Source organism: Schistocerca piceifrons, chromosome 2 (assembly GCF_021461385.2).
Source record: "Schistocerca piceifrons isolate TAMUIC-IGC-003096 chromosome 2, iqSchPice1.1, whole genome shotgun sequence".
Lineage (NCBI taxonomy): Eukaryota > Metazoa > Arthropoda > Insecta > Orthoptera > Acrididae > Schistocerca > Schistocerca piceifrons.
The window spans coordinates 311396351-311413361 of NC_060139.1; the positions used below are offsets into that span (position 1 = coordinate 311396351).

The 17011-nt window shown below is 39.5% G+C and overlaps 1 protein-coding gene across 1 annotated transcript in view; it reads left to right on the forward strand.

Moving 5' to 3' along the window:
* LOC124777969 (kinesin-like protein unc-104) overlaps positions 1 to 17011 on the forward strand; it is a 348239-nt gene that overhangs the window by 266950 nt on the left and 64278 nt on the right. Inside the window, exon 23 of the mRNA XM_047253531.1 lies at positions 10831 to 11002. Coding sequence (XP_047109487.1) covers positions 10831 to 11002 — 172 coding nt within the window. The remainder of the gene's footprint in view (positions 1 to 10830; positions 11003 to 17011) is intronic.

Below are 17011 nucleotides of genomic sequence, written 5' to 3' on the forward strand. Positions count from 1 at the left end.
GCCTTGTTTCGACTCAGGTCTTTCAGTGCTCTGTCAAACTCTTCACGCAGTATCTTATCTCCCATTTCGTCTTCATCTACATCCTCTTCCATTTCCATAATATTGTCCTCAAGTACATTGCCCTTGTATAAACCCTCTATATACTCCTTCCACCTTTCTGCCTTCCCTTCTTTGCTTAGAACTGGGTTGCCATCTGAGCCCTTGATATTCATACAAGTGGTTCTCTTCTCTCCAAAGGTCTCTTTAATTTTCCTGTAGGCAGTATCTATCTTACCCCTAGTGAGACAAGCCTCTACATCATTACATTTGTCCTCTAGCCATCCCTGCTTAGCCATTTTGCCCTTCCTGTCGATCTCATTTTTGAGACGTTTGTATTCCTTTTTGCCTGCTTCATTTACTGCATTTTTATATTTTCTCCTTTCATCAATTAAATTCAATATTTCTTCTGTTACCCAAGGATTTCTATTAGCCCCCGTCTTTTTACCTACTTGATCGTCTGCTGCCTTCACTACTTCATCCCTCAGAGCTACCCATTCTTCTTCTACTGTATTTCTTTCCCCCATTCCTGTCAATTGTTCCCTTATGCTCTCCCTGAAACTCTCTACAACCTCTGGTTCTTTCAGTTTATCCAGGTCCCATCTCCTTAAATTCCCACCTTTTTGCAGTTTCTTCAGTTTCAATCTGCAGTTCATAACCAATAGATTGTGGTCAGAATCCACATCTGCCCCTGGAAATGTCTTACAATTTAAAACCTGGTTCCTAAATCTCTGTCTTACCATTATATAATATATCTGATACCTTTTAGTATCTCCAGGATTCTTCCAGGTATACAACCTTCTTTTATGATTCTTGAACAAGTGTTCGTTATGATTAAGTTATGCTCTGTGCAAAATTCTACAAGGCGGCTTCCTCTTTCATTTCTTCCCCCCCCCCCCCAATCCATATTCACCTACTGTGTTTCCTTCTCTCCCTATTCCTACTGACAAATTCCAGTCACCCATGACTATTTAATTTTCGTCTCCCTTCACTACCTGAATAATTTCTTTTATCTCGTCATACATTCCATCTATTTCATCATCATCTGCAGAGCTAGTTGGCATATAAACTTGTACTACTGTAGTAGGCATGGGCTTTGTGTCTATCTTGGCCACAATAATGCGTTCACTATGCTGTTTGTAGTAGCTAACCCGCACTCCTATTTTTTTATTCATTATTAAACCTACTCCTGCATTACCCCTATTTGATTTTGTATTTATAACCCTGTAATCACCTGACCAAAAGTCTTGTTCCTCTGCCACCGAACTTCACTAATTCCCACTATATCTAACTTTAACCTATCCATTTCCCTTTTTAAATTTTCTAACCTACCTGCCCGATTAAGGGATCTGACATTCCACGCCTCCCGATCCGTAGAACGCCAGTTTTCTTTCTCCTGATAACGATGTCCTCCTGAGTAGTCCCCGCCCAGAGATCTGAATGGGGGACTATTTTACCTCCAGAATATTTTACCCAAGAGGACGCCATCATCATTTAATCATACAGTAAGCTGCATGTCCTCGGGAAAAAATACGGCTGTAGTTTCCCCTTGCTTTCAGCCGTTCGCAAGTACCAGCACAGCAAGGCCGTTTTGGTTAATGTTACAAGGCTAGATCAGTCAATCATCCAGACTGTTGCCCCTGCAACTACTGAAAAGGCTGCTGCCCCTCTTCAGGAACCACATGTTTGTCTGGCCTCTCACAGATACCTCCGTTGTGGTTGCACCTACGGTACGGCCATCTGTATCGCTGAGGCACACAAGCCTCCCCACCAATGGCAAGGTCCATGGTTCATATACCAGTAACATTAATGTCAACTGCCTTTTGTTTACAATTGCGGCAACCTCAGCCCAACCTACATAGGTAGGAATGATCAAAAATTTAAGGTACCGGGAAACAGCTCTTCAACCATACACCAACAACAATCCCTCCCAGCCATAAAAATCACAAGTTCTGATTTTTGAAAACTTGAAATCGTTTTTTACAAAATACTGTTCGAAAATTAAGGCTTTTGAAACATAATTTCATGAATTGAGAACAGTGAAATTACAATATTTAAAATAAAGATGATATGTACTGATCACAGCTTCAGAACAAATCCGAACTTCTCTTAGATATACTGTAGTCTACATCTACATCTACATGATTACTCTGCAATTCACATTTAAGTGCTTGGCAGAGGGTTCATCGAACCACAATCATACTATCTCCCTACCATTCCACTCCCGAACAGCGCACGGGAAAAATGAACACCTAAACTTTTCTGTTCGAGCTCTGATTACTCTTATTTTATTTTGATGATCATTCCTACCTATGTAGGTTGGGCTGAGGTTGCCGCAATTGTAAACAAAAGGCAGTTGACATTAATGTTACTGGTATATAACAATCACAACTTCAGAATGTAGCTTAACGTATCGTGTGTATACCATGACTTCCAGCCAAAATTAAACCATGGGCCTACATAAAATCAAATAGACTGAGGTACATGAATTCACTTATGAATAGAAGCAGCAGTACTGTAGAAGATCTTTCAGGTGCATTTATATTTGATATATATATCATTTGACTACTTGTTGAACAGTTTCATTCCCATATAGCATGTACCTTTCTGACACAAAATCAGATTACCTGGGATTACATCTGAGTTCCTTTGTAATTTTGTATGTCACCATTTATTCTTATATTACTGTCATTGCCAATTTCATTTTTATACACATTAGGGTGTCCATAATACATGCCTGGTAGTGGTAACATTTCCACTGTTATAAACAGTGGTTTGAATGTTTGTCTTATCATGCTAACACCCCTCTTTTGAACTCTGAGAGCACCCAGAGCTGCTGGAGAATTTCCACAGACTATGCACCCATGTTGCAGGTGTATGTAGTAAGCACTCATAAGTGACTGCTCATTTATGCATTATGTGAGGTCCCTTAAAAGATAACTGATTTTGATAGTTATGAAAATGTATTGATACTGTTTTCCCTCTTTATTTTGAGCTGATTTTTGTTCTTGACCATTCATGTAGCTGACTTGTAATGGGATTTATTACATATAGACGATCTTCAGTTTTTGCTGCTTTTGCTAACAATGTCATGCCATCAACAAAAATAATTGTTTTATGTGAATCAACAAGCACCTTCAGATCATGGATGTAAGTTAGCAAAGAGGTGGTTTCATTACTGACCCTTTAGGTTCCCTATAGATCAGGGGTTCCCAAACTTTTCCTCTGACAGAACACTTTTCATGGAACACTTTTTAGTAAAATTTTTATAAAATGAGAACAAACTTGTTTCATTCAGTGATCACTTCTATTTTAAATCATAACTAACAACATGGATATCCTAACAATTTTAAAAAAATAATTAATATCATCAAAATTTCAGAAAATACCACCATATTAGTAACAGTTTTTCACAGAGCACATGTTCACTTCCTGCGGAACACTAGTTCTAGCAGAATGCTGTATGGGAAAAACCTTGCCATAGATGATTCATTATTATTCTGACAAATATTGACAAATATTCTGAGGACTATCTGTAATTTTACATCACATGTCATTTTGCTTGCCACTAGTACAAAATGATTGACTTGTTTCATAGACAATGTCCTAGTGCCATAGTATTCATGCTTGTTTGGGAGAGTACTTGGGTTTACCATATTGAAAGCTTTGGTTAAATCTAAATATATATCTGCTGTTTTTCACCAGTTATTTTCAGAATATCTTCATTTGCCCCCTCCCCGACAGTGGGGAGTCAGGAACAACATACCAATATCCACTGATTTTTTTTTTTTTTTTTTTTTTTTGTTTCCTCCAATATTCTTTCATTTCATGTAATATAAAGTTGTTGTTGTTGTTGTTGTTGTTGCGGTCTTCAGTCCAGAGACTGGTTTGATGCAGCTCTCCATGTTACTCTATCCTGTGCAAGCCTCTTCATCTCCAAATAACTACTGCAACCTACATCCTTCTGAATCTGCTTAGCGTATTCATCTCTTGGTCTCCCTCTACAATTTTTACACTCCATGCTTCCCTCCAGTACTAAACGGGTGATCCCTTGATGCCACAGAACATGTCCTATGAACCGATCCCTTCTTCTAGTCAAGTTGTGCCACAAATTCCACTTCTCCCCAATTCTATTCAGCACTTGCTCATTACTTACATGATCTACCCATCTAATCTTCAACATTCTTCTGTAGCACCACATTTCAAAAGCTTCTATTCTCTTCTTGTCTAAACTGTTTATCGTCCATGTTTCACTTCCATACATGGCTACACTCCATACAAATACTTTCAGGAAAGATTTCCTCTCAATTAAATCTATACTCAGTGCTAACAAATTTCTCTTCTTCTGAAAAGCTTTCCTTGCCATAGCCAATCAACATTTTGTATCCTCTCTACTCCGACCATCATCAGTTATTTTGTTCCCAAAATAGCAAAACTCCTTTACTACTTTAAGTGTCTCATTTCCTAATCTAATACCCTCATCATCACCTGATTTAATCTGACTGCATTCCCTTATCCTTGTTTTGCTTTTGTTGATGTTCATCTTACATCCTCCTTTCAAGACACTGTCCATTCCATTCAGCTGCTCTTCCAGGTCCTTTACTGTCTCTGATGGAATTACAATGTTGTTGGCAAACCCCAAAATTTTTATTTCTTCTCCATGGATTTTAATTCATACTCCAAATTTTTCTTTTGTTTCCTTTACTGCTTGCTCAATATACAGATTGAATAACATCGGGGATAGGCTACAAAACTGCCTCACTGTCTTCTCAACCACTGCTTCCCTTTCATGCCACTCGACTCTTTATAACTGCCATCTGGTTTTTGTACAGTTTGTTAATAGCCTTTCCCTCCCTGTATATTACCCATGTCACCTTCAGAATTCAAAAGAGAGCATTCCAGTCAACATTGTCAAAAGCTCTCTCTAAGTCTATAAATGCTAGAAATGTAAGTTTTCCTTTCCATAATCTATCTTTTAAGATAAGTCGTAGGGTCAGTATTGCCTCACGTGTTCCAACAGTTCTACTGAATCCAAACTGATATTCCCCAAGATGAGCTTCTACCAGTTTTTCCATTCATCTGTAAAGAATTTGTGTTAGTATTTTGCACCTGTGACTTATTAAACTGATAGTTTGGTAATTTTCACACCTGTCAACACCTGCTTTCTTTGAGGTTGAAATTATTATATTCTTTTTGAAGTCTGAGTGTATTTTGCCTGTCTCATACATCTTGCTCACCAGATGGTAGAGTTTTGTCAGGACTGGCTCTCCCAAGGCCGTCAGTAGTTCTAATGGAATGTTTTCAACTCCTGGGGCCATGTTTCGACTCAGGTCTTTCAGTGCTCTGTCAAACTCTTCACGCAGTATCATATCTCCCATTTCATCTTCATCTACATCCTCTTCCATTTCCATAACATTGTCCTGAAGTACATCGCCCTTATATAGATCCTCTGTACTCTTTCCACCTTTCTGCTTTCCCGTCTGTGCTTAGGACGGTTTTCCATCTGAGCTCTTGATATTCATACAGGTGGTTCACTTTTCTCCAAAGGTCTCTTTAATTTTCCTGTAGGCAGTATATATCTTACCCCTAGTGATACATGCTTGTACATCCTTATATTTGTCCTTTAGCCATCCCTGCTTAGCCATTTTGCACTTCCCGTTGATCTCATTTTTGAGACATTTGTATTCCTTTTCACCTGCTTCATTTACTACATTTTTATATTTTCTCCTTTCCTCAATTAAATTCAAGATCTCTTCTGTTACCCAAGGATGTTTACTAGCCATTATCTTTTTAAGGACTTGATCCTCTGTTGCCTTCACTATTTCATCTCTCAAAGCTACCCATTCTTCTTCTACTGTATTCCTTCCCCTGATCTTGTCAATCATTCCCTAACGCTATCTCTGAAACTCTCCGCAACCCCTGGTTCTTTCAGTTTATGTAGGTCCCATCTCCTTAAATTCCTACCTTTTTGCAGCTTCTTCAGTTTTAATCTACAGTTCATAACCAGTAAATTGTGGTCAGAGTCCACTTCTGCCCCTGGAAATGTTTTACAATTTAAAATCTGGTTCCTAAATCTCTGTCTTACCATTATGTAATCTATCTGAAACCTTCCAGTGTCTCCAAGCCTCTTCCATGCATACAACCTTCTTTCATGATTCTTAAACCAATTGTTAGCTATTATTAAGTTATGTTTTGTGCAAAATTCTACTAGGCGGCTTCCCCCTCCCTTTCGTTCCTTATCCCTTGTCCATATTCACCTACCACTTTTCCTTCTCTTCCTTTTCCTACAGTTGAATTCCAGTCTTCCAATGACTATTAAATTTTCATCTCCCTTAACTATCTGAATACTTTCTTTTATCACATCATACATTTCTTCAATCTCTTCATCATCTGTGGAGCTGGTTGGCATATAAACTTGTACTACTGTGGTAGGCATGGGCTTTCTGCCTATCTTGGCTACTATAATGCGTTCACTATGCTGTTAATAGTAGCTTATCTGCATTCCTATTTTTTTATTCATTATTAAACCTACTCCTGCATTACCATTATTTGATTTTGTATTTATAACACTGTATTCATCTGACCAGAAGTAAGTTCCTCTTGCCACCAAACTTCACTAATTCCCACTACATGTAACTTCATCCAATCCATTTCACTTTTTTAATTTTCTGACCTACCTACCTGATTAAGGGCTCTGACATTCCACACTGCGATCCGTAGAACGGACTACTTTACATCCGGAATATTTTACCCAAGAAGACGGCTGTAATTTCCCCATGCTTTCAGCCATTCACAGCACCAGCACAGCAAAGCCATTTTGGTTGATGTTACAAGACCAGATCAGTCAAACATCCAGACTGTTGCCCTGCAACTACTGAAAAGGCTGCTGCCCCTCTTCAGGAACCACACATTTGTCTGGCCTCTCAACAGATACCCCTCCATTGTGGTTGCACCTACAGTATGGCTATCTGTATTGCTGAGGTATGCAAGTCTTCCAATCAACAGCAAGGTCCATGGTTCATGAGGGGAAACAGAAAGAATAATGGTTTAAGTGTTGTTGACAATTGTGCAACTAAGAGCAAGAATGAAGAAATTTTTAGAAACAAAACAAAAAAGAAAAAGAGTATGATGATATAAATCAGCCAAATTCAAATAATTATAATAATAGTAATAGTAATAATAACAACAATAACACAGAAACTGCAGTAAAGCAAACTGATGGCATGAAAGAGAAGGCTGAAAATGGTGGGGTACAATCTCCTTCGAGGAAATAGAATATATGTCGAGCACAAAAGGTGGCAAAATATGGTGAAATTAAGAGATGAGTTCACAGATCCCACTATTTTGGGTAGATAACACAGGCAAATAGGATAGAGAAAACAACTCATACACAGAGAAATCAAAAGATCATTAGACTCTTCTGGAAGACTGGAAATACCTACAATCAACCATGCCTATCACATAATGCAAAACTGACATTACAATGCAGTCATCAAGCTAGAAACTATGTAGGCACCAGAAGCATTGCTTGTGGATTGGAAGGGTGCACTAAAATATATCAAGAATCTAGAGATAAAAATCAGCTGATAAATCGTAGGACCCAGGAAGACAGAAGAAGGCTACAGATTGTGTAGTAGACAAGAGACCAAGCAGATATCTAAATACTACATTATACAAAGAAATGTTGACTGAAATTTTATGGACATATCAGGAGAAGATCAGACAAACTAGAAAGATCTTGGAGTACACATAAAGCAGTAAGAACATGTAGTGAATCACCGAAATGAGAAACAATCTGAAGGATGCTGGCATAAGAAGTTAACATATACAAGTCAAAAGTCAGACAAACTTTCACCCACAAAGCACTCAGGTGGAAAGTGATCCAAGAGGTCAAGAAATTCAAGAGAGGAACAACTAGGTTGGAAAAAGAAAGAAAATGTGTAGTGGAAAGATGAAAGCACCCGAGAAAATCTCTCATCGAGTAGACACTTCACATGGTCCTCTAGTGGCTTGTATATGTGTAATAATAATAAGAAGAAGAAGAAGAAAAAGAAGAATATGAATAATTGTTTGCAATTGTTTGAGAAAAATGAAAACTGAAATTGTACAGTGGCACACATAAGGAACTAGAATTTGAAACCAGTCTATTAGGTTGGTGGGTTAGTTTGTAGCGTTTTTGTTTTGCATGTTGGTATTCCGATTGCTGTGGGTTTATTTATCAGTTGTCATTTTTTGTTTGTAGTTCTCTGTTGTTATCTGAGTTGACATTTTGTCATTCGGAGATAGTGAGTGGAGCTGTGGGCGCTAGAAAATGGAGCGCCAAGTGGAGAAATGGAACATATCTGACATATTCTTGTGTTTGAGTTCAGTATAGGGATGACATCAGTGGAGGCAGCCACAAACATTTCCGCCATGTATGGGGATAATACCACTGAATAGAGCATGACAAGAAAATGATTTTCTCATTTTAAGGAGGATTGTTTTGACATTAGTGTATCTCCACATTCAGGAAGACGTTTGGGGTTTGATGAAGATCACTTTAACTCATTAATCCATGATGATAGATGTCATTGTACTTGAAAAGGAGCAAATGTGATGAACTGTGATCATTCCACATTCTGTGACATTTGCATACAATGGAGAAGATTCAAAAATCGGATGTATGGGTACTGCATGCTCTAAGCCAAAATCACAAAAATCAGTGGGTGGCCATATGAACATTATTGGTTGCTTGTCTTCAATTGGCTCATGAACAACACTGATCATTCCTATACTGTATCATTACTGGTGATGAGAAAGTGTCTAAGTGTGCTAACATAAGGAAAAGGCAGGAATGGTTGAGCACAAAAAAAGCAGTAAATCCCCATATTAGGAGGACCGTATATCGTGGCGATCTGCCATGACTGTAAACAAACGAGAACTTAGGCAGCCTGAGGGAAGAGGAGCGGTGCAAAGGAGTAAGCCCTGCCTCCCTCTCGAACAACTGTCATCCTTCATCCGTGTTCTGTGCTTCCATAAAAGCATAATGGTCATAGGGATCACTGTGATTCATTTTGTTGTGGTGAGAGCCGCATTTGAATCCCTTTATGCATCAGGATTAGTCCCTTCACTCATTTAAAAATGAGGAATAAAAACAAGCAATTCACAACACAAAGAAAATTGGAGTACACAAAGCATTTGGTAGTGGCTACAGTGCAATTGTATGCTGTAGTTGGCAGTGGTGGTTCAGGCCTGGCCTCTACCAGTATCTCGTGCAACGATAGTTCAAATTACTCTCCACCTGAAACTGCCATGATGTAGTGTCTGCACAATACAAAGACCTGCACACATCCACAAAAGATAACATGATGCATCTGGTGGAACAGCAATGGTGTGGTGTGCTACGAATTGCTTTCCTGAGGTGTAACTGTTATAGCAAGAACAAACGCAATTTAAGGAACATAGTATAACAGAGCCAATGTACAATACAGTGAAGTACATGTTGCACACAGCACTGAGCACATTGAATGGACAACAGTAATACAGGTTACAGAATATGACAAACACTCATTTGCAATCACTTAAATAATATTGTTTCTCTGATGGCTCACCAGAGCGCACCACGTGGCCAACCCAGGTGGTCTCAATAAGTGGGCCTGTGAACTGCATGGATGCACAATCTCTGAAATCACACACATCATGAGTGAAGGTACATCATAACCATCATTGCTGATATTTATTGTCAACAACTGAGATGCCTTTCAGATGCAATCCAAGCATGACATCCAGGAAGACTTGTGAAGTGGTGCCACTCCACAATAATGCCTGCCCACATTCTTCTAGACTGATAAAAAACTCTACATAGGAATTGTGTTGTGAAGTCTTTCTGTACTTACCTTTTTTACCTGATCTTGTACCCTCAGATTTTCACCATTTATGTTCTCTATTGAACAACTCTCAAGGAACTTCTTTTGTGAAGACAATGTGCTCCAACGAGTTCTTCACCTCAAAACTGTGTGATTTCTAGACAGTCAGGGAATCAAAAAGTTAGCCCAGCATTGGCGGACAGTTGTAAATAGTGAAGGAGAATATATTGTTGATGACTAAAATCTCTGTTAAGTGTGTCTATTGTGTTTATTAATCTTACAGAAAAATGCTATGAACTTACACGTCAACCTAATATTAAAGCTGGCCATTGGACAGATGGAGGTCAACATTATCCACCAGGCCTCAACCTCCGCTAATTTCAAGTTGCCGCCGCTCATACCTCACCTGTCATTCAACAACATCTTTGCCGCTGTACTTCTGCCTTGACTGACATCTCTACCCAAACTCTTTGCCTAACAAATGTCTGCTTGTGTCTGTGTACGTGCGGATGGATATGTGTGTGTGTGCGCGAGTGTATACCTGTCCTTTTTCCCCCTTAAGGTAAGTCTTTCCGCTCCCGGGATTGGAATGACTCCTTACCCTCTCCCTTAAAACCCACATCCTTTTGTCTTTCCCTCTCCTTCCCTCTTTCCTGATAAAGCAACCGTTGGTTGCGAAAGCTTGAATTTTGTGTGTATGTTTGTGTTTGTTTGTGTGTCTATCAACATGCCAGCGCTTTCGTTTGGTAAGTTACATCATCTTTGTTTTTAGATATATTTTTCCCACGTGGAATGTTTCCCTCTATTATATTCATAATATTAAATGCCTATAGAGATGGTGATTTGAATTCCTAGTGCAACTTGTTAGGTTATTTTATTTCTATTTACAGGTATTTGACACTCGTTATTTTGAAATTTCCATTTATGCTCTGTGTATTTTGTCTTTCAGACCTTGATGGTGATGCAGATAGTGGTCGTGGTGATAGCTCTGTATCATCAGATATTAAAGAGGAAGACCTCCCAGAACATCTACAAATAGGGAAGGAATTTAAATTTAGGGTCACAGTACTGCAAGCTGTCGACATCTCTACGGAATATGCTGACATTTTCTGTCAGTTCAAGTGAGTGTCCTAGTTTGTCACTTAATTCATTTTACACTGGAATAGAGCAGAAATCTCAACTGTGCACCAAGCAGCTCCTGTTGTTTATACATTCTGTTGAAAATTTATTGTGGTTGAATTTCAAGTCTTTGTGGATGATAAAATGTTGGACAAATGACATCCATTATTGCTACTAATATAGTTATTGGAATGTCTATACAGTGTCTTCAACCAGCCCACATAATTACAAGCTTTATCAAGAAGAAAATACTTTATTACATTTTACTCTATAGTTCTTCAATACCAGGTTGGAAAATAGCGAGAACAGTGCATTTTCTCAGTTATAGGAAACAGAGTATGCCCAAAACATAAGTATCTGGTAATTCATTTTCCTCTTGAGGGTGTGCATTAGGTGTATATCCTGAGATATAAAACTTGAGTGAATATTGACATTAAGATCCACATAAGAGAAGAGATGAAATTTTTTTAAGAAAAAGTTTCAGACGTATAGCTGTGATTATTTTCATTAATTTAAACAAAGCTTTTGACCATTCTTCATGGAGTTAACCGTTACACATATGTGAACATGGAAAACTTCATAAAATTGTAATCTGTCCCTCTAAATTACTGAAGAAACTGTGCAGGTAAAATATCATAGCCAAATATCACAGCAATAAAAGGAAGCTCTACTTTACACACTTGAAAGGAGCAGAAGCAAAAGCAGTTGCAGATTTTTTAAAGTAATGACTGAGAGTAGATGTAATTTACAGCACAGAATGGGACTGATACGTTAAAATACAAAGAAGTTTTGCTTACCAAGCACAATGAATCAACAGATACCATAGACATTTGACTTACAGCCTTTCCTAATCCAGCTCCCCTCCTCTTCTTCGTAAGAGTAGGTGGGTACCAGGAAGCAGTAACATGCTGTACAGTAAATACAAGAAGCAGAACAGTGAGCAAATGATACAGAATGAAAGGGACCAAGCTGGCTAGATAGTTAAATAGGTATTGTTATGTATTTAGTCTGTTGTACGCAGTAATGTGCATCAAAAGGGTGCCACCTTCCAGGCACTCTAGTTATGGTGCCACACTGAGTTCTAATATATTGCATGTAGGTGATACTCACAAAAGGACCAATTTCTGCTTCTGCTACAAGATTGTCAGAGCATCATGATTGTCCACAACTAATGATATCAGTTGCCACAATGTACACTGATATCCTGATCTATTTTTGTGTTAACCGATGCAAGGTTATATTGCCAATCACAGTATTAATAGCAACAAAAGGCGACTTCCACTTAGTTCATGCAACAGTTCAAAGCCAGTTGAGTCCAGTTCACATCTGTCTCAAAAAAATCTGAGTGCCTAAAGGTCTACAGTTCCTGTCCATGTCAGTCGACACTATCTTCAGTTTCACATACAAGTACGTACAAGTAATTGTCAATCTGATCAATGACAAATGTTAAATGAAATTATTAGTCAGTAACAGAATTGAGTGCTGTCAAATGGAGCAGTTGCGCTAAACACTTTTAGAGTAGATAGTATCCCCAATACATTAGGCTAGGCAAGATGGACATCGAATACCAAGCCACCATGTGTCAACACTAAAAGCTGAGTATTACTTTTGTACACAGACTTAATAAATGTTTACTCCTTGACTATTTCGGTTGTCCAATGTATGTATGTTTCAAAGTCCTCCATTTTCATAAAGATGCAAAGTGTGCATGCCAGCGAACTTGCAGTGCAGCTAAATATCAGCAGCTGGAAGTTTGCTGCCTGCTACCTGTGATGTTTTGCACCATAAAGTTGTGATCAATACAACAGGCATCTTCTACATTGCAAAGAATACTCTGCTACAGTATTTGCCATGCAATGCAGTCATTTGCTGACCTATATTAACACTTCTACTGTCAATGACCTGAAGACTAGTTTGAACACCAGAGTGTTTCACTAGGCATAGTCCTACAGAAGGAGGTGTGCTGCTGCCTTCTTCTGAACTTAACATTAACTCTAAACCATGGGGCAGCATTTTTCATATTAACGAACACCAGAAAAGAATCAAATGCCCAATTATAAAACAGCTTCAAATGCCTGATTTCTGTACATATGAGTTAATGTTTTAAAAATATTTGATGATAGGCTTGTAAGGGAGAAAAAGTGTAGAAAATGTTTGAAATTATACTTAAAAAGTTCATTGGAAGCCACTAAGGACCATCATTATGAGACACTTGATAAATACAGTGTCGGTAATTTGAACTCCATTTTAAGCAGAATCAAATTTTTCACATGTCATTGTTTATGACATATCTCCTGAACTATCGTATGATAATATACTTACGTTCAGTAATGCATATAGATACTTTCTGTAAAGTGTGTTGTGAGTAGAGTTAGTGGTAAAGTAGTAATAAATTAAATGGCATGCCTAATGTTGAAGTTTTACTGTGCACCATTTTATGCAGAAGCTAGTTTTTCATGCACCTAAATGTCTATGATGCCACACCTCCAGAACTGTGTCATACAATGATATAATTTTGGAAGTACATTCTGTGCTATATGTGGATCCTGTCAGCAAACTGCATTGCACATAGTCATAGTGAAGAAATAATAAATTAAAATGTTATTTCTGATGCTGAAGTTTTACTGCTTGAAGTAAGTGAAAACTTGTTTTTTTCCTTTCATCATTTTGTGGGGATGTCAGTGAGGAAAGATTTTGTAAAAAATTTGAAATTATGTGTAAAGTTTGTTGGCTGTCACTAAGTGCTCTTATTCTCAAATACTGGGTGAATAAGGTCTGTAGCCTTCAGGGGCTCAGCATTCATTTGCTTGGCAACCCCTGGGTTTCAGAGCTGGGAACTGGTAAGTGCCGCCAACCCCTATCACTGTAAGCTCTGGGCATGCTTCAGCAACCACCATGCAGTGTGTCGGTGGAATATTGTGTGTCTCAGGGAATAGGGATCTCGGCTTGACCACCCAGATTAGCGAGGAATGAAAAACCTGTATAAAAAAACCTCAATCTCAAGGTGTGGTCCATGCCAGTGGGATACATATGTACATGGGCAGGGAAGGGGGAGGGAAGGTTATTGGATTCTGATTACAGTGACAATGTACAGGAGGTCGAGCAGTCAGGACATGTGAGTGGGTATCCAGGACTGCCGTTAAATGACAGAACAGGAAATTAGGTAAAATAAAGAGAATATATTTCAGTGTACAGTATACAAAGTGTGCGCCTAGGGTCGGAAGTTACCAGGTTTAGGCCAGTCTAGGAGGTCGAACAACTAATTGAAGTGGGCAATGGAAAGGGAGGCGGTTCATGTTAATTGATATTGGTGGCCAGTCATGGAATGCAGAGCCAGTGGCTCTGCCTCCTGCAAAAGACGTCTGTTCTGCTTGAGGTCTGTATCACAAGAGAGAGAGGCAACTGTGTTTTGCAATGCAGAATCCTCCAGTGTCCATGTGAGCTGTATCCCATGCATGCTATTGGCTAAAACCGATTGCATGAATTTGCTAGTGATCTCAGCAGAGGGCTGAGGGCATCTCTTGTCAATACCTTTAACTGGACAGAACTCCCTCAGTTCTGAAAGACAGAAACTTGTTTCATGTAAGCACAGCTGAAGTTTCTCTGGCAGAAAACTTGTAAAGATGTGACTGGGCTTTTGAAATAAAAATTTTTAACCAATTTCCTAAAATATTCCTTGACTGGCTGCCACTGTGTACACAAGGCTGTTGAGGTTGAACAGTCATTAGCAGGCAAACTCTGGGGAACCTGCCACACCTCAGTTGTTTAAGGCTTACTCAGGCAGGTGGGGCTCTCTCTGAGTGGACTGTTATTTCCCTAGCTGCTCATGGGACCAAAATGGATCCTCAGAAATGTTCTTATCCTCCTCCCAGCAGAAAGGGTGGGCCACTGATAGGTACCAACACCCATTCAAGTAAGAGGGCTCGTGTAGCCAGTTTTCCTGACTCATGAGCGAAATCTTTGAGTTTTAGGTCTAGTAATAGAACACATGTGCCAGTCAGAATGTTTTTTTAATTGTCAAAAGGAAATAGGACAGCTTTGAGAAAGTTTCACCTTTCTTTTTTGCTGACAGTTTAAAATGTGTTAAGCAATTGCATAATGGGACACTGCTGGAGGAAACCACTAGTTCCCAACAAGGTAAGAATCTACATAATGCACAATGCCTTGATGAATATGCCATTAAAACTGAGCTGCACACCACCTTGAATTACAGCAAAGGTGTTTTGATGTGCAGGGATCTGGTGGACATTCCCAAGGATGAACTGAAAGATGAGTGGGCTCCAAAATGAATAGTTGACATGTGAAATATGAGTATCATGAAGAGGATGGATTGGGATCTTGTAAATTCTGACTCCTTTCTCCTGATGTTTAATAGCACGAAACTTTCTGAGCATGTTAAGGCAAGTTTCCTCTGCCTAAGTGTGCGGCCTTATGTACCCAACCCAGTGCAGTGTTTCAAATGCCAGCGCATTGGGCACAATACTGTTGGGTGTTGAGGAGAAGCTACTTATGGCAAATGTGGTAAGACCACCCATGAAGGTGTCCCTTGTTCATCTTCACTGAAGAGTGTGAATTGCTCTGGAGCTCTCCCTGTCTGGAGCCGGCACTGCAACGTGTATCTGCAAGAACGTTAAATACAAGAGCTTAAAACTATGAACCACATCCTATATAATGAGGCCAAAAAAATGTAGAAAGCCATGCCCAACTGTTGCTACCTCCTTCAGTTTGATTGTTAAACAGGCAGTGCGGAAAGTTGACGCTGCTACACAAACAGAGGCTGCTAGCGTCAGCACTAGTACCTTCATTTGTTCGTGAACTTGTGCTGCTGCTGTCATTTCTAAGCCTGTCCCTCTGCCCAGAACTTCAGAAAAAGACATGATTGCTGACATTGTGGAGCTCCGTGCTCCTGCAAAGATTTCGTCTGGTACGCTGTCCAGTGCTGCCACAACCACAGCCACAGTTGTGGCTGCAAGCTCTACGCAAGGCAAAATGTCCACCACAGGTAGAATCGTCGCCAACCTTTCTGACATCTGTCTTGATTCTTCTTTAGAGGCTATGGAACTTGATGTTGAACTGGGGCGATCCCCTCGCCCCAAGATTGAGCCTCCATCTGTTGTTGGCTCCCCTCCACAGCTGAAAGTCAGGATCAAAGTGCTACACCCTTGATAGGTGGCTCTCATCCTCCAATGGAATCTTAACGGGCTCAGGACACATGTGCAGGAGCTGAAGTTCCTGACACAGAATGCCCCCTGTGCATGTGTTTGCAGGAAACGAATTTTAAGGCATCTGCTGCCCCTGTGCAACGGGACTGTACACCCTATAGCAAGGATGACCTGACTAGGGAAAGGGCCAAGGGAGGGGTTGCCGTGTTTCTCAAAAATGTGAACCATTCCTCTGCTCTTCCCCTGGCTACTGACCTGCAAGCAGTTGCAGTTAAAATTCATGCAGCTTGACATTCATGCACGCGGCAGAGGATTACATCTTCCTCTCTGTATTTACCTCTGCTGGATGCAGTAGACTCTGAGGCTCTCACAGATCTTATGCAACAAATCCCCCAACCATTTCTCTTCCTGAGAGTCTTCAGCCCCTATCATGTCCTATGGGGCTTGACTTCTACTTGCCCATGGGGTCAGGTTTTGGAGAGCCTCCTGACACTCATTTCTGTGGTGCTGCTTTGTCATTCTCAGCCACTGACCTATCTCTCTGCTTCCAATAATAAAATACCAACAGCCGTTATTTTGGTTTTATTTGTTAGGCAACCACTTTCGACATTACATTATGCCATCTTCAGGCCTATACAGTAAAGGTTACAAAAGAGCAATAAATACACAGAAAAAAGCCAGAGAGTATTATTTAAATAAAGCAAGTGTTACATACTAATTTACATAATTAAAATCTACATTTTCCAACATAATGTGTACTATCAAGAATTAACCAATTATTCATGCATAATGTGAAAACATCAGTAACCTAACAGAAGTAATCATAAAACAGAAGTGTCAAAGTAATGC